We start from the raw sequence: 18,896 nt of genomic DNA, 5'->3' as shown, positions 1-18,896 counted from the left end.
CACACAAATAGACTATTGTTTAAATAATAAAATAAATATTTTTTAAAAAGCCATAAATATATATATATATATATTTGAAAAATGTAAAAAAATCTACAAAACATCTAATATATATGTATTTTCAGATCATGCACTGGCTTTACATTTATTAAGTATGTTATAAAAAATAACACAATCTAGACCCAAGAGGCACTTATCGACAGTTGGAATTCCAGTTACTATCAGATGGCCTTAAAGTGGTGAGAATGGCCTGTAGTACCTCAGTGTCTATTATAATCAAGAGGGTGAAGAGTGCAACAGAACAGGAAGATGTGATCATGCAAAGAGGAAAGAAGGTCAGAGTGATACCACCCACAACATGAAGGGATGGTAAGAGAGGGAGACAGAAAGAATCCAGACCTGCCAAAACCTGACTTTAGCTCAGTGAGAACAGTGCTGGGCTTCTACTTTAAGGTAACGCAAATAGTCAATTGTTGTAATCTGTAGGCAATGACGTGAATTGTAATGGCCAAAAGAAACTAGTACACTAAGAAATTATATGAAGATGAACCTGTATGGATATTAATTACAAAATAAACAAACTTTTTCCTTTCTCTAGACAACAAAATGCACATAATTATCAAGACATCCATGTAATCAAGTTAAGAGCTACTCTGTAAATACTTAACAAACTCATTACAAGAAATACAAATATGCATTATGTAGAAAAATTTTCTTTAAGGAACTAAGCATCTGCTCTCAGCAAGAAGCCACATACACAATCAACAACAAAGAAAAAATCCAGTTTATAAAAATGCTACAGAGAAAAAATAGTGCTTAAAGTAAAGTGGTTGAATTGGGTATTTTGAGTCTACGCGACTCATTGCACAAATAATCTCAAAAAAAATCTGTTCCACCGTATGACAAACGGAACTTCTAGAGGTATCAGTTACTGATGGGCAAAAACATCTAATGAAGTTTAACCACTGTTCACGATTATAAGCAATCCCTTGTGTGCCCCACCCTCATTCTCCCATGGAGTCCCCCACAAGGCCTCAGAATCTGCATTCCACTTCCTCAGACTCCAGAGTGGAGAGATCATTGGCAAGGGGCAGCACACCTGGCTTGTTGCTTTCTTTACCTTGTTATTAAGAATAATCATCATTATTACTATTATATATATAGCATAAATGCTAATAATTAAATATTTTACATCTAAATATGTATTATAATTACTTTTTTAGGACTCTCAAGTGTATTCTTGTCAGAACACAAAATGGTGAATGAAAGAATTTCTCTCATCACACACGTGATTTAATTGTTAAACTTCACATTCAGTCAAGGTTTCACATATTGAAAACTTTATATGCAGTTTAATAATTTCAGTTCAACGTAGTCACTCATGACAAAATGCTAAGGTCAACACACACCTTTCAGAACCTTCTAGCTTAGAATGAATGTGAGGATCTTACAAGCAAGGCCTAGATCCTCTGGGAGCACAGCAATGCCAGGAAGAATTACATGGAAAGCTAACAACATGAAATAAGGCTCTCTCCCTCACTTTTACCAAACAATGATTCAATTCCATAAACAAAGGAAAACACATTTGGTAAAGCTATAAAACAAATTTAAATTAATATACCACTAGTCTTAACTGTAATAAAAACAAAAACATATATTGTAAAACTCAACAATTTGCCTTCAGAAAGAATCATTTAAAATAATTGAAATGCAATCATTTTGATAGTGTTATATTTAGCTGCAGTTAAGAGAAGAAACAGAGTTTTATCTCCTGGCAATGCAGAAGTTATGCTCAAACTAATTATGCAGCAATGATTTTTCCAGTTGAATGATTTGGGCTAAGAATTTTGCTTCACTTACAGATGACTATTTAATGAGAAGCTTGCAATGAAATATTGGAATTTAAGCTGTGTCTGTTTGTTTACCTGAATCATAGACTCTGACAGCTGTGTTTCATCCACTTCCAATATCATCGTCTTGATTTCCTTGTAAGGCACCCGGAAGGAGCTCAGGAATATTGCTGAGAGAGTGGGAAAGGGTCATAATGTATAAAGTTATAAAGAGATCCAAGAGGTATATCTATCTACATAAAATCAGAGTATACACACATTTTCTAGAACTGCTGTGGAGAAAACTTCATTAGTACAGTATATGCTCTCTTCCAGGTTAGAGCTGCTACATAAGAATCCATCTAGGTTTCCTATGTAGGTGTCAAAGCTGACTTTTAAATCCTTACTTACTTACCAACCATCAGAATCATGCCAATTTTCAAGTGATTTAAAACAACTTAAATAAGTTTGATATGCTATAGAAACCATCATGAAAGTGATAAAATGTCAGTATATGCATTTAATATTTGTCTATGCACACATTATTGCCTTGTATAATATTTTCCAGCACTACTAAATAGTCCAAAGTAAAGCATTAAAACAGCTAAGCAATGCATTTCCACTTTACAGGTACTAGCAGCACAGTACAATTCAAACATAGTCTAGAAAATACGCTAGAGAGACACATTTGCATTTAACTAAGACTTCAACTTTAGAAACTATTTTAGAAAATAAAATTCCATAATGAATTTGCTATATGGATAGGGGATGATCATATATTGTTGGGAATTTTCAATGCTGCTTAGTTTATTCTTTTTAATAATATATACATTGTTGTATAATCTAATAATCTTCAAGGAGAGATTTTAATATATATGCTATTATTTGCAGGGCTTTAGAAATAATGCTTTGTCAGAGCACCCATCCGTTACTGCCACATTGCCATGAACTCAGTTCTTAGCATGTCATGGTGGTTCACACCTTTACCCTTAGTACTGAAACGATTATGGCAAGTTTGAGGCCAGCTTGAGGTTATCAGTTCATCTCAAAAATTAACACTGTCATAATTTATACCCAGTAAACTCATTATTTTTAAGTTTTTGATTACTTGACTTGCCTTTGGGCTAGAAACTATATATATATATATATACATATATATATATATATACACTATGTCTCACAAAACTCTAAAACCATTAACTACTTCTGTTTTGAACCCTTTTTCATTCTTGAGAACATGGGTATCTTCTGTGCTCTCAATACCAGTTTTACTTCCATATTTTTGACCCCAAGAAGTCAAAAGATACGAAGGCCTATTATTAATATTCTAAAAGTAAGACAAAAAAGAGGTCCAAAATATCCAGATATTTATAGAATTAAAATGTGTAATCTGCAGCAACATTATCTGGCAAGCAAAAAATATAAAAACCATATGATCACAAAGACTAATAAATAACAACTGAGAGAATGAGAATAAGAGGCAATCATCAAAGAATGCACTAAACTAGTTATAGAAGAATAACTAAAAATGAGTGTTAATGATACATAGAAAGAAATAATAAACAGACAATAAGCTCAACTCTGGATAGAGAAATACCTCCTGAGGACAGAGGCATGGGCAATGGAAAAAGCAAGCAGGAATCATAAACTTATGGCAGGAGGCAAGAGAGATAGGGGAGGAGAGGTAAGGAGATATGCTTTAGTGTGGGGATTTACAGATGTAAGCCTGCTCCCCTTGACTGGAAGTTAGAGAGTTTGGGCTTATTTTTGCTCTTTCAAATTTGTTGATAGCATGTGTGCCTACAAATTCTGACCTATGGTGTGGTTACTTGGTGTTTGGGACATTAAGATGGTCCACTGAGGTGGATCCACTTCATCCTGACCAAAGGTCTAAGAATGCAAGCCTTCATTTTTAAAATAGTTTGACATAGGCAGTGGCTGCCTACAGAATACTTCATGCTCCTTCATTTTTAAAATAGTTTGACATAGGCAGTGGCTGCCTACAGAATACTTGATCTAGGGTATATTCATTGCATATTCTGCCCAATGCATCAAATGCTTTACTCAGGAAATAATGCCTTGATGTCTCAAATAGTGAAGCAAGTAATTTTTCTGGTTGTCCTTTGAGTCATGTTAAACCAGTCTTTTGCCTTCTTCCCCCCTTTTTGTATTGAGGTACAAAAGCATAATAAAATTAAATGTGGGCCAATTCAGTCTTCAATATACACTGAGTTGCCCTCCCGGTACTATCCCATGTCTTGGTATTTCCTTCATATCTCTGTCCCCCTACTGTTCGTCCTACCGAATGATTCTGATCTACATTACCCCACACTAGAATGTACGAACCCGTCAAGGATAGATCATGACAGAAGTCACCCACCAAAATGTGGCTCATGACACTTTAGTATTCAGAGACTTATTTTACCACTAACTACTAGACAAGTAATATTTCTGAAAAGGAAATGCTGTAATGTTCAGATCAGCAAGACCAGGCACTGATGTGATGGAGGAAGGACATTGGTTAATTATAATAAAGAAACTGCCTTGGCCCATTTTATTGGTTAGAACATAGGTAGGCGGAGTAAACAGAACAGGATGTTGGGAGAAAGAAGCTGAGTCAGAGGGTCGCCATGATTCTCCCACTCCAGACAGATGCAGGTTAAGATCTTCTCTGGTAAGCCACCTCGTGGGCTATACAGATTATTAGAAATGGGGTAGAATAATATGTAAGAGCTAGCCAATAAGAGGCTGAAACTAGCCAGGCCAGGCAGTGTTTAAAAGAATACAGTTTCCATGTAATTATTTTGGGCATAAGCTGGCCATGCAGGCGGCCGGGTGCTGGGGACGCAGCCCCGCTGCTCCTAACCCAACGGTACAGAGGAACTTTGGGTGACTGTCCAGGCAGCGAGATGTCTCTGTCATTTCTAGAGTTTGAAAGTTGCTTATTTCTTGTTTCCTTAGGTAATACTGTATCTTTCTGGACTCTTTGATGGAGTTAAGAATAGTTAGCTATAGTTATAGTTTTCCTTAGTCATGATATAGATTATTGTAATTTTTACTTGATAACTGTTTTGTTATATGTAATTTTGCTACGTTAAAGTTAAACCTTAAAAGGGAAAGTGATGTGGGAGTGTCATATATCAATCTGTTGATTTCATTGCTTAAGCAATAAAGAAACTCCTTGGCCCTGATAGGTTAAAACATAGGTGGGAGGAGTAAACAGAATAGGATGCTGGAAGGAAGAGGAAGTGAGCTCAGACTTGACAGCTCTGCTCTCTGGAGCAGAGACACCAGGCTCCGCTCTCCCAGGCAGCTCTGACCCAGGATGGACGTAGGCTAGAATCTTCCCGGTAAGCGCACCTTGGGGTGCTTACACACATTATTAGAAATGGGCTAGTCCAGGTGTGAGAATTAGCCTAGAAGAGGCTAGATAGAAATGGGCCAAGCAGTGTTTAAATGAATACAATTTTTGTGTTGTTATTTTGGGCATGAGCTAGCAGGTGGCCGGGGTGCTGGAGACACAGCCCCGCTGCACTTATTACTACACTGATGAAGTTCTAAGACAGTTATACCGAAGCAAGGTTGGAGAGGAGTGAGTTGGCATGGAAACCAAAGATCACATACGTGATGCAAAGTTCACCACACAATCATGCAGTTTCTATCACAACTATCAACAGGGACTTTAGGTTGGCAAGTGTGCTGGTAAGTGCTCAATAGAATTTTTTGTATGAAACACCCTGGGTGCTACATTTAACATGAAGGCTGTCCCACTGTTATCCAAGACAGTATGAATCAAGTATAGCAGTCAGTGAATGAAATGCTACACTGTCATAGCGGAATGCATTAGTGTGGTTTATTTTTTTATGTAAAATCCAGCACTAATTGATATCACACCTACTGTATAAGAAGAGCAGGTACACAGAACAGTCATAACTATTAAAAGGAAAGTTAGTTCTTCATCAAAACACAGGATAAGAGGGTTACCTCACATGGAGAGACAGAGAAAAATAGATATGGTTATAAATAAGCCTCTAAATGATGGTTGTTTTCTTTAGCCATGGGTGTTGATTATAAATTATATCACATATTTTATAAGCCTCTCCTAGGTATAAATTAATACACAGCCTAAGAATATAGATATCATAAGCTTAAATGAAGAGTATAAAAAGAAAACAATACATTGGACAAGTGAGCTACTGTAAAACATACAGGGTTGGCCTTACTCATGGGCACCTCACTCACTGGACAACTGAGATAATGTAAGACATACAGGGCTGGCCTAACTCAAAGGCACCTTGTTCTATCCTCCTGAAAGGTAATATCTAAACTCAAGAGTCATTTTTGCTAGTTGAATGATATTATTGCTACTTGAAGGTATTGGGCTACACTAGAGAGTTCAGGTTAACAACGTGATTTATGATGTGGGATTTGAGCAATGGAACCAGCTTTGAGCAATGGAACAAGCTCTATTTCTGAAGGAAGTGAAAACTAAGACCAGCTGTGCAGGGAGGAACTATGATGAAATTCCAGTAAAATCTCAGCATAGGAAGGGTGCTTCCTTTCTTATCAATACTCTGAGCACTGGGTCACCAACTTTCTAGCAAAGAAAGCTGCAAACTTCAAGTCTGGGTTTCTCTATGTTCTACCCATTCACCTTTTCCAGGCCTGACTTTCAAGAACTATTTATTGACATAAAGCATGATCCATACTATAGTACCATTAGTGAATTCTAGAAGTCCCATAACAGATGCATTAGAGCAGTCTAAAATAGCTATGCTGTAATGACCTAAGTTTAGTTAAGAAGGAGAACAGAGAAGAACCGAATACCTATGCTCAACTTAAAGACTTTACAGAAGTCTATCTTTCAAATGATTAGAAGTTACTGAGAGTCACATACGAAACATGCAATTGAGGGATCCAATGGGTGCTAGAAAATGAATGTCACCGCTTTGGCAGGCCTTGCCCCTCCCAGTGTGATGGGACAGACTACAGCAGCAGCATGGCTCAGCTAAGTGCAGCACACAGCTTTTGCAAACAGGGACTGTGTGTGTGTTCAGTGAGGCTATTTATAAATATTTCAACCTTTGCATTGATTTGTAGATTTCAGGGACTTTTTTCTTTAAAGGTCTAATTCAAACTTTTAAAGAATCTGGCAGAATACATGAATCTCATAAAACTCTCGAGACTTTTCTTGATTCCAGAATTCTATCCGAGTTGTTGGGCCCTAAGTCATTGCCAAAACAATCATAAACTCAACAGATGGGAAGTAAGCCACCTTTAAACAAGTTAGGTAAATAAATGAGTAGCATTTAGCTCTTGTCTCAAAGTTGGACAGCATGTTTCAAAGATGGGAAGTGACACAGCAGAGACACATAAGCTTTCTCTTTGGTAATATTGAGAAGGGGATCTCTCAGGTCAGTTGTTAGCATTCTCCTACCAACTATCCCATGAAGCTGTTTCATTCGAAACCAGCTGTTACTGTCTAGACCAAACTAATCTTACGATTCAATACCTCAAGACTGTGTTTTATAACCAGAAAACAACTTTGACTCCAAATATTCTTTTAGTGTCAATAAGCAGCTGCTAAGGCATGGTAGAGTTTAAATTGGAACACTTGGGTACAATCTGAAAGGGTAGCAATACACATAAAATGGATTACACCAATATGTAGTGATGTAGCTTCTGGATCTTTCCGATGAATATTTTTCTAAAACATGTTTCTCAATTAAATAACTTAGAAAAAACACCCTCTACCTAGAGCAATCAACATGAACAGGATCCTTCTCTAGGGCAATATTGTGACTTTGTAACCTACAAACAGGAATGCACATATATTTTATGTATATTATGCACAAAGACACTCAACTGCTGTCAGAATAAACCACCTAAAATTCAAGGTTTGTTAACTGAAAATCCACCAGATTCCCTATCAATAATATCAATGCTGAAAGTTATCTGGTGGGTTGCAATAAATGTGAGAAGAAACACGGAACTTGCACCAAAGACAATAACGATTACTATTGTAGTTTACAATCTCTGAGTTCACAACATTTTAGTACATGGTCTGTAAATCACACAAATAACCTTGTCCAGAAAGTCAATTATCCAACTTTGAGTAGAAGACATTAACTACATTAGCTGATCCATTCAGGAAGCACTGTATTCAAATGGCTGCACTCAGAACTATAAAAAGGTAATTTTAAGTCAAGAATAACAATTTTAATTCTGGAAACACTTGGTTTTCAAAAAATGAAATTATTTTTCTGAGATTACACAGTATAACTCTGACAACAGCCAATGAGAAATCTGCAGTGCTTCTATGTTAGACAATGATACTGCAGTGAAAAGTTCTCATATACGCAGATATTTAAGGCCCATAACTAAAGTAATGTACTATGCACATGCAAAAATATCATTTCCAATTGAGAAAAAGAAAAAATACATCCCAAAGAAAGGGGGCTGGGCAGTATAATGTAATTATCATATTACAAGGATGGACAACTCTGAAAGAGACCAAAAGAACAATCAAATGCTTCCACCCAGAAGTGATATCATCTCCATTTACATATTCAAAGGCTCAAGCAAGTCACAAGATGATAACAATATAAAATAGGCCAATATATGCAATCAATCTACACCCCCCAAAAAACGAACTAAATATTGGCCAGTAGCATTAATACCACCATAATAGATCATAAAGATTTAATCTGAGTCTATATTGGAGTGGAAAGCCTTTTCTGAAACACTAATAGAAAAACTAAAAAGTCCAGCTTTTGCACATATTTCTCTCATATAACTCTCTCCTTAATCAACTGCATAGATCATTATCCTCTGGCTGGAGAATTGTTTGGTTCCAATATTTGCCAAGAGCTCACTCAAGGCATGTTACAATTGAGAAGCAGGCTAAAAGCCATGTTAACAGTACTTATCCCTCTAGATTCTTCATATTATGTCCCACTTGCATCACCAGAAACTAATATACACAGGTCAAATTATCTCAGCTCCAAGCAAAACCCTCTTTGATGCATTTAATGCAGAACGAAATGAATTAGGAACAAAATTATTGCCTTCTCTTATAATAATTCAGCCAGGAAGACAATTGAACACTATGTATTTAGCTCCCATAACAGTAATTAAATCTAAAATATTTCTAGCAATGCTTTTGAGGACAAGGCTCTGAGCTGCTCAGGTAGGATAATGAAATTCATTTTCCTCCTCATCTTTATTTCCATTAATATTCTAACTACTGTCCTGCATGATCAAGTGTCACAAATAATAGATATTCGGGGGAATAAAAGAATAGATGGATTACTGATTCTTTTATCAAAGTGTGATATCATTATTCGAATTCCTTATCGTTAATACTTGAAAGAAAGAACATTAAAGAGCATTTCCTTTTGTATTTGTGGGAGGCAGAATTTCATCTTAAATTCTTCTTATTTTCTAGTACATATTAATCTTTTCAAGAATTTAATCTCATAATTTGCATGAAGGAGAGTTATATTTGAGTTTAGTATTCAAGCAAAGAAATTAAAATAATGAAAAACAAGACACAAAATGAGTACAAAATGAGTAGATTTCAAAAAACAATCCACAGAGAATCGATATGTTAATGATATTCATATGTGATATACTTACAAAGGTTCTGAGCAATTTTAGGATCTAGAAATTTAAGTTCCTTGATTCTTTTCTTAATAACTTTCTTCTCTTCAAAATCATCTGTACTCCTTTTTGCTGTAAGACAAAAGAGAGATTTATGCTAAAATCAGCAGGAACTTCAAGGGCAAAAGGGCAAGAAATGAACTTTTCCAAACAAAAGAGTTAACATGTGCATATAATAAATTATAGAGTAAGAAAAACACCAATATTACCACCTACCACCTGGACATACACTGCTACAGAGAAACACTGGTGAGTCAGGATTGAAAATTTACTAAGGCTGAATACTGAACTGGAAAGAGCTTGTAAAACAGTTATAAATGTGGAAAATGCTAGTGTGAAGTGTTGGAGTGTATGTAGTAAGATCACTTGAACAAATAAGAACACAGTTATAGTAGTGGATAAACTTTATTTAGAAAGGGTTAAGAAATGATACCAACAATATTAAACAAAAGATACTAAACAAATGGCTTCTTTGTTTGATATAGCATGTATTTAAAACGACAAATGTTTCAGTAAATATTCAGTTAATACAGTATTCTTCATAAACACCATGTGCTTTCACTGTAAATTTTATTTGCCCTAAGGGAATACAAATTATACTCCTACATACTGCATAAACACAGGGCTGATTTTATTGCATGGTTACTTTTATCCTTTTATTGTAATAAGATGCACTAAGCACCAGCTGAAAAATATTAGGCTGGGCGATGCTAGATGAAGCAGACATCCCAACGTCACAGAATTTAAGGCCCAATACAACTGACTGGAAAATAATGGCAGTCAAACTACACTCATAAACTGACAATTTTTCAGTAAGAACCACAAGATAAAAGACAATTCTCAGGCATGTAGACCAAGAATGACCTTCCTGAGAAAATGGATAACTAATTCAAGGCTTGAAGAAGTCCAGGTGAGAATGTGAGGCAGGAATAAAGGAGAGAAAATAGGTGTGTGTGTGTGTGTGTGTGTGTGTGTGTGTGTGTGTGTGTGTGTAAGATGTACATTCAATGGCAAAGATCAAAAACACTGATGACAACTTATGCTGGGGAGGATGCAGGGTAAACACACCTGCATTGCTAGTGGGAGTACAAGCTGGTACAGCCACTTTGGATATCAGTATGACGATTTCTCAGAAAATTAGGAAACAACCTACCTCAAGACCCAGCAATACCACTTTTGGGTATATACCCAAAGGACATGTGCTCAACTATGTTCATAGAACCCGGAGGCAACCTAATGGCCCTCACTGAAGAATGTAAAAAAATGTTGTCATTTAAACAATGAAGTACTAAACAGCACAAATAGTGACTGAAAGGCGAGAAGGGAAGATCACAATAATCACAAGGAGTAAATACAACCTGGGCAAGGCATAGAGGAAATGGATGAGCACCAGGGCTGCAACAATAGAGGTAACTAAACTAATTATTGCTCCTAAGCCAGTCTCTCTGAGGTCCAGACTGGAGGTCCAACTGCTTACCATCAACATCTGTAACTGAATCTCTAGTAGAAGTGTCAATATCACATGTCTAGAGTTAAACTCCTGAAGTAGATCTCCCTCCATATCCCTCTTCCAATATCAACCCTTACAGCAGAAAAGAAGCATACTCTTAATTCAGTGGCTCAAACTGAATATTCTGCACTTCTATGGCAAACAGCTAGTCCATCAGAGTGTCTAATGGGTCTTACCTCCTAAAAACCAAATTAACCAACACAATCACTCAAAAACATCTCCCTGGCTGCTACTTCTCTCCTCCTAGGACTACCATGTTTTCCCAACTTGATTATAACTGCCCCCTTGCTATTCTTGCTTGCTGCCTAACTGCAAATTATTTACACCTTCTCTGCCATACTACAGAGAAGGAATTCTACCCAAACACACTAAAAAGCCCTTGGATGCCTTACGCATCTACAAAATCTACACCCGGCTTACCCAACATCTTTACTATGTCTTTTAACATTTTATTCCAGAGCATTTATTTATTTTTCTATCTCTTTCCACTAGAAAGTAAGACTGCTTATAAAGGATTCAGAGTCAGCACACGGAACATGTGCGTATGTATCCATGACCAGCTTGGCAGTGTTCACAAAAAGTACAATATTGGATCAGCCTATGTGTACTTCAAAGAGTGAATGGATAAAGTGATGTGGGAGTGATTTCTTTCTGATCTGTTGCTTTCACTGGTTAATTAATAAAGAAACTGCCTAGGCCCATTTGATAGGCCAACCCTTAGGTGGGTGGAGTAAACAGAACAGGAGGCTGGGAGAAAGAAGCTGAGTCAAGGAGTCGCCATGATTCTCCCACTCCAGACAGACGCAGGTTAAGATCTTCTCTGGTAAGCCACCTCGTGGGCTACACAGATTATTAGAAATGGGTTAGATTAATATGTAAGAGCTAGCCAGTAAGAGGCTACAGATAACGGGCCAGGCAGTGTTTAAAAGAATACAGTTTCCTTGTAATTATTTCGGGCATAAGCTAGCCATGAGGGCGGCCGGGTGCCGGGGACGCAGCCCCGCCGCTCTTATCACTACAATAAAGAACAACCAAACCCAGGCATTCACAGAGAAACTGATGTAACCAGAGTTCAATAATGTGAGCCAGATTCTAGAGGCAAACACTATGTGTGAAACACACTATGTGAAATCTAAAGGAAACACTGAGCAGCAGAAATAGAATGACAAACATTGGGGAAGAAGAACTGCATCACAGAGGAGGACAGGAATGGTTAAAAAAACAATGGAGGACAGTAATGAACAAAGCATATATTATACATAGATGAGTAGATCATGTCACACTGAAACACTATTTTGTAATAATAAATACCAAAAAGGAACCATCATCTATCACTGTACTCTTAGCAAAAACGAAGCCTGGGCGCTCGATACTAAGTGTCTTTTGTGTAGATAGCTGACTGTGTGTAAATAGAAGAATTCACAAAGTCTAAGAGTAGAGAGGTACTGATACTTTCCTAGGTGGCAAATGAGGCATAGGTTTGAACTCGGCCAGTCACATCAAACAGGCAACTGGACATGAAGACATAAAGAAGAGCAATCTAGAATGGGGATAACAGAATCTACCATTCCCAACAGTCAAGCTATGGTTGCATGTTTCCTAGATGATAATTACCACAAAAATCTACTTCCCAGTACATAATAACTTCAGCCATTTTATCCTGTCTAAAGAATGAGAGCTGAAATCTATTAACAATGGCTTAATCCTCTTTGCTTAATCATGCCAAATAACAATTATCTACTTTTTTTAAGGTAGAATTTATATTTTATTTTTATGACTCCCAAAAGAAGGGCAGACTCTAGTTTTTAAGGTTGAGTTCTCATCAGTACCCTCTCACATGTGGAAACACGTCCAAGTGTTCTGAAGAAAAAGCCCAAGTAACATAAGTTTCCAATAAAGCTTTAAATTACTGCGAATGAAAACTCTGAGGAATGGCACTGAAGACCATCCACCTTTCCTGTTTCCTCACAAGTGTGACCGTCTTTGCCACAGGGAGGGAAGGAATGATAGAATAAGTGAGCTTAGCAACAGACCGACGGTTTTTACTCCAATAGTTTCTATACTGCAGGATACTGAATATCACAATAAAACAAACTAACACAAACATCCAGGCTCTTTAAAAGTGAGAAGCTTACTGTTTTCTCTTTTTCCTTAAAATCAGCCAGATAGCTGGCTACTTTTAGTCAGCGGAAAGCAGAGAAAAGACCTATGTAAGTGTCATAGATAAAGCAGCAGTCCATGGCAGTTTCATTTCTCCATGTGGAAAGAGAAAAAGAACACTTTTAATGGGCCCCTTTACACTTCTGCTATAGTGCCATTCACCAACATGTTCTTCAGAGAGGCAGACAGGCTGGTGAAATTCTCTGGACTCTACAAATTTGGGGGTAAATAAGCTTCCTATCTCATAGCTTCTATTATTTTGTCATAGAAATGGAAAAGAGACTAACAAAAATAAAAAGGATTCATTACAGAAAAACACAACTAAATATAAATAAAGGAGAGCAATATTTATTGGAAATAAAGTTTTTACACTAAATTCCATTCCCACATCCACACTAGTAATATCTCTGTGAAACAATAATGGCCACGCCCCTGAAGCGAAGGAGAGGTGGAACTGATGGCTTATACTTCCGCATCTCAGCCTCATCGTGCCCAGGCCCTGAACCCATCTAAGAACAGTGTCCTCTAAGGGAAGACAGAACAATTGCTTTCCTTCAACCCTCCTGGCAGAGAAAGGCACAGCACCAGAGTGACAGCACCAAGCAGCCCCCGCAGTAAAGCGAATACACCCCTCTACACCAGGGTGTGTGCTGCATCTTCAGCCAGTACAAATAAACCTTCACCTCGAGACTAGATTTTTGTTTTCCTGGATAACATGGAACTCTGAGTCAGATGGTCAGATTATTAAATCTGTCTATGCTATAGGCTAGTCAATTGCCATTAGAAGTCTGTGTTTAATCTTACTTCCCAGATATGCAAAGTAACACTCCATCTTTCCATGAGAAGATTAATCCTGTTCAAAAGTGCCCCTGATCACTAACACAGTCTACACTGCATTTTATATAGGCTTTATGTCAGAATTAAGTCAAAGATGACGAAACATTCTCTGTCGCCAAGAGCCATGAACTGAAAAAGTCTTTTTTAATTACATCTTCACTTTATTCCTTTCCTATGTTCAATGTTTCAAAAATAGCAGCAAAATTATATGAAGAATCTCCTTTCAAAATCTTTTCTTTCACACTAAATTTTCCATTAAAAATTATAGTTCCATGGTACATGATTATACATCTTATTCCAGCCCATTTTCCATTATGTTCTAATCAGATTGATTTAAAATGTGACCTTTGAGAAATTAGATTCCATATAAATTTTATCATAAATTCCATATGAATTTTATCATACATTATTTCACTATTAAAAAAAGAATATGTATGTCAAAATTTGTTAGCAATTTGAACATAAAAAGAAAGTTTTCACTTCACAATGGAATATTTAACTATGTGCTGTTTGTGAATGTATTTTTATTAATTCAGACTAAATGTATATTTACAGATTAAATGTACAAAACATAAAACACTAAAAATGTATCTATTGCTCATCTAACGCACGTTATAAACTTTTACACAGTAATGATTACAATAAATTGCTATTTTTAATTACATTAACTCCTGAACACTATAAGGTGATATCAAAGCTGTGGGAAAATACAGATTTGTACCCAACTGAAAAAGTAAGTAATCTCCATAATAATAAGAGATAATAAGCTTATTTGCAGAAAAAATAAGAATAAGTAATATATTTAGGACATGAGGCCTGGAAAGTCTTAACACTGTTGAAAGTGAAGAAAGCCAAACCTCTGGTGTGTGTGTGTGTGTGTGTGTGTGTGTGTGTGTGTGTTTAAGTATTAGTAATGACTGTTACTATTAGTAAGGAGTAAGAGTTGCGGGGGGAATGAGGCACTTAAGAGTGTCCTACAAAACTGCTAATGTCTTTGTTATTATAGATATTCTAGGATGCTCACAAAGAATAAAAACTTCCTAAACTTTAGAAGCACAAGAGTCATAGAATATGAAATGCCATCTGTTCATTCTATAGATGAGAACTCCTGACTGCAGAGGTTTTTGCAGGTAGTCAAAGAGTTTGGCTGTGACCAGATTTGAGCTGTAGCCACTGTCCTGACACAGAACTGAACAACAAAGTGGTCTGCAGCCAGTGCACTAGAGAAAGAAAACTTCCATTCTGTTGCTTTATCACTTGATGAAATATGCCCTTGCTCCAGGTGCTCAAAGAAGATTGCTGAGGAAGATAAACAGGCGCAAGGGAGGGAAGAGGAATACACAACCTTTTGAATACAATTAGCTGAACAAAGCTTTGGAAAAGAATTACAGGTCAGGATTGAAAGTCAGTTCGCCCATCAGTCTCTCCTGTGAGAGATAATTAACTAGCTAGGCTTCGGTCTCTGCTATATGGCGCAGATGAAATGATTGACAACTTTAAGGAATAGAACTTAAGGGAAAAAAAGAGGTGAGAAAAGGGCCTCACACTAGTAACATGATTTTATATAAGATTTAGAAAACTCAGAGGAATAATATAAAACACTCATGGGAAAAGATATAATATGAAAGAAAACATGCACACATGTACACAAGAGCATGAACACACACACACACACACACACACACACACACACACACACACACAGAGGTTTGACTTACAATACAAGGAAACAGCTTAGTCCTAAGAACCCTAATTATATGACCTTGCTTTAGTTATCCCTGCTCTCTTAGACCAAATTCTAGTATTTGCAGGCACATAAACAAAGAGATATGCAACTAATTACACAGAAAACATTCAGAGTCAAATACATAGGCTATTCTTCTGTTCAAATATTAATATGGGACTGCCATAAGCAAGCAAGCATTTTTCTGGCAAAAGATGTTTTTTGACAATTCAAAGCTATAAACTACAATGTTTACAAAGCGTAGTTGAAACACTAAATGAAAATTATGCAAAAGTGTATTTCATCTACAGCAATCAAAAAAAAGTAGCAAATATATGCATATTTCTGATTACATGACATTCTGCTTCAGTAGACAATCTCACAAAACAAATGGTCTAGAAGGGCTTTACAGTTTAGGACCTGCAAAGTTAGGGAGGAGGAATTCATTACTTGATAAAGTTTTGAAGCTATCTATAGTTGTTTGCTCTGTTTTTAAGCACTATGACATTTCTACAGCCAACTATGTAGGCAGGGAGAAACTTTCTGATCCAAACAGTGTTACCAATATCTCCTCCTCATTCTTCAATCTTTTCTCTCCCACTTCCTTTCCCTCCCTGATTGGGATCAAAACTCCCTGTAAGTTTTCTAAGTGCCAAAACTCAAGGAAGAGAACTCCTAAAGAGAAACAATGCTTCCTAATATTTCCCAATGATAGTACTCTTTAATAATTTTTTTATGTCCATTAATGAAGATCAGCAGTTTCAGAGTTCTGAATCTCTTCCCTGGAAGGAAGTCTACCTTACAAATATAACCAAGAACTGGAGAGTAAACTCTCCAAGGCCAAGCTGCTATCCAGAATAAACATGAAATATACACTTGCTGATTTGAGATCACCTCACTGTGCAACCCTCCATTATCCAGAGGTCACCTAGAAAGCACTGTTACAAGGGCACCCAAACTGGAAGAGGTCTCAAGGTGGGGCTACTCCAAGGACTCCCTTGTCACTAAAGAGAAGCTGATCCATTCACTTCTTCATTCACTCATTGATCTACTCACAAAATCACAAGCCCATGACTTAAGCTTATTGAGGATGGACAGAGCAAAGTAAGGCACAAGGCTATTCTTAAAGTTCAAGTGAAATTGGGACAGTGAGAGACAAAACTATACAATAACACTATCATTTATGTCAGAGAAGGATTGTAGGGGTCAGGCATCTTTTGATATTTATCTTATCAGAAGTCCACTGAAAGAGTTTGTGAAAAGGTTATTTTGCCTCAATTCTTTGAGGCCAATCAAGGAAAAAGATCAATGGAGCACTTGGCAGGATCAAAGAAGCAAAAAATAACTTATCACAGATGAATCAGAAAGTCATCATGCTTTAAGTGGCATTACCTGTGGTTCTTAAAATAAAAATGGGGACAGGTTTAGAAGACACCTCTTTTTGCCTCTTCTGTGGAAAGTCACTTTCTAAATATAAACACATGCTTTATACATGTCCACACAATAAACATACAAAGTACAATCCAGTTCTGAAAAAGAACTTACAGAGAATGCAAAAGGTAAATATACAAAAATTTAAAAGGCAAGAGTGCTATGCATTTTTAGTCCTATTTGGCACAAGGCAATGGAAAACCAGAAAAGTTTGTCTCAAAATATATAGTCACACATGAACACTCAAAGGTTTCTGTGAAGTTTTTTAACAATTGAGGTCTCAGGTCTCACCTTTTATTGTCCCTCCACATAATGTGACACAGTTACACTAAATGTCTGAGGGCCTCTACGTTCTGTCCAGTAGTAGGAGGACGTGTGCACATGCTACCTCGTTTACCTGAGCTCATGTCACTCGATTGCTTGACTAATTCCTGCTCTTCTTCTGTGTTTTAATTTAAGCTCTGGGTTATCAGAATGCTCCCAGGAGAGTCCTCTCTAAATTAGAAACCATCATCCTCCCTTGCTATGGATCTGCGTAGCACCAAATACCATGGTCCCTGTTCTGGTGCCTGGCTATTTACGGTCTTCATTAGACTACATACCACACAAAGAAAGAAGTACCTCTGCCTGGCTTAGGATTATGTTCTGGGAGTTAGGTCAGTGCCTTTTATAGGGGAGAATATCCCATACTGTGTAGCCTGGCAGCCTAGTCAGTCAATTGGTTGTTTGGATGGCAGGATGATTCACCATGATTGGCTTATAAACCAAATTGAGAACACTGCTTGCTGAGGGCAGATAAGTGCACCCTAGATATAATACTTAGAAGCAGCTGGCCGTGGAGGAGTCTGATTTGTATATCCAATTTCAGTCAGCGACAGAAAAAAGGCCACAATAGCACAAAAGACTTAAGCACTAACACAATAGAAATTACACAGCTCTGACAGGGTAAAATGTCCTTAAGCACAAAGATGCTGGGCTAAGAGAAGCACTTTGTTGTAGGGATTATGCACGGAAACACCAGTGTCAAGAGGTCCAAGACAGCATAGCCCTGGCATTACAATCCAGTGGTTATGCTTGCTTGACGTGCAGTCTTGGGTGTGAATCATCCCTGCTTTGATTGTTTCAGAAAGTAAAGAGAACTGAGTATTTTCTATGATCGCGAATTCTAACAAACAAAATTGAAAAATTGAATTTAAAATGTAAAAGCAAAGTTCCCACATGAAAATAAATGGAAAGCACCACTTGAGCTCACACAGAGTCGGCAATGATTCATAGAAAACTGTCTGAACACAGCACACAAAAAGATTTCTCAAGTATCAGCAAATAACCCAATTATCAGATATCAAATGGTGTTTCTACTTCAGACATTCTGAATCCCATGTACAACTCTCAAGTTTTTCATCTAGTAACTGACAAAACAACAGATACAGGTTCCATTAATATTACAGTCCCTGATTATTTAAGGAGTATGTCTACTTTTTATCCTTCAATAAAATGATACAAAGTGCTATGATCCTTTCATGCTGACCTTACAACTCAAATATCTAGTTGAAAGCAAATATTTGTATAGCATTTTACAGTTATAAATCAAAGAGTCCCCTTGGTGCACAAAATTCATAATTACCAATGATGGGAAAATGAGAAAAAAGCTTCTGTAACCTTATTTAATGCTGTTCCTTGCATAGTCAGTTCTTCAAAAGAAAAATTGTATTTGAAGTTCATATTTAATAGGTAGCATAGAAAA

At 36.9% G+C, this 18,896-nt stretch overlaps 1 protein-coding gene across 1 annotated transcript in view; it reads right to left on the bottom strand.

Annotated features, from left to right (window-relative positions):
* The window catches only part of Diaph3 (diaphanous related formin 3), a 444,266-nt gene that overhangs the window by 235,035 nt on the left and 190,335 nt on the right, over positions 1-18,896 (bottom strand). Inside the window, exons 16-18 of the mRNA XM_050159516.1 lie at positions 11,178-11,180; positions 9,468-9,588; positions 1,926-2,020 (exon numbers count right to left, since the gene is read on the bottom strand). Of these exons, the coding sequence (XP_050015473.1) occupies positions 1,926-2,020; positions 9,468-9,588; positions 11,178-11,180 (219 nt within the window). The remainder of the gene's footprint in view (positions 1-1,925; positions 2,021-9,467; positions 9,589-11,177; positions 11,181-18,896) is intronic.

This window comes from Alexandromys fortis, unplaced genomic scaffold (genome assembly GCF_014885135.2).
Source record: "Alexandromys fortis isolate MF-2015 unplaced genomic scaffold, M_Fortis_MF-2015_v1.1 scaffold_113, whole genome shotgun sequence".
Taxonomy (NCBI): domain Eukaryota; kingdom Metazoa; phylum Chordata; class Mammalia; order Rodentia; family Cricetidae; genus Alexandromys; species Alexandromys fortis.
The sequence above is the reverse complement of the archived record's forward strand: the minus strand, read 5'-3'. Positions and strand labels throughout refer to the sequence as shown.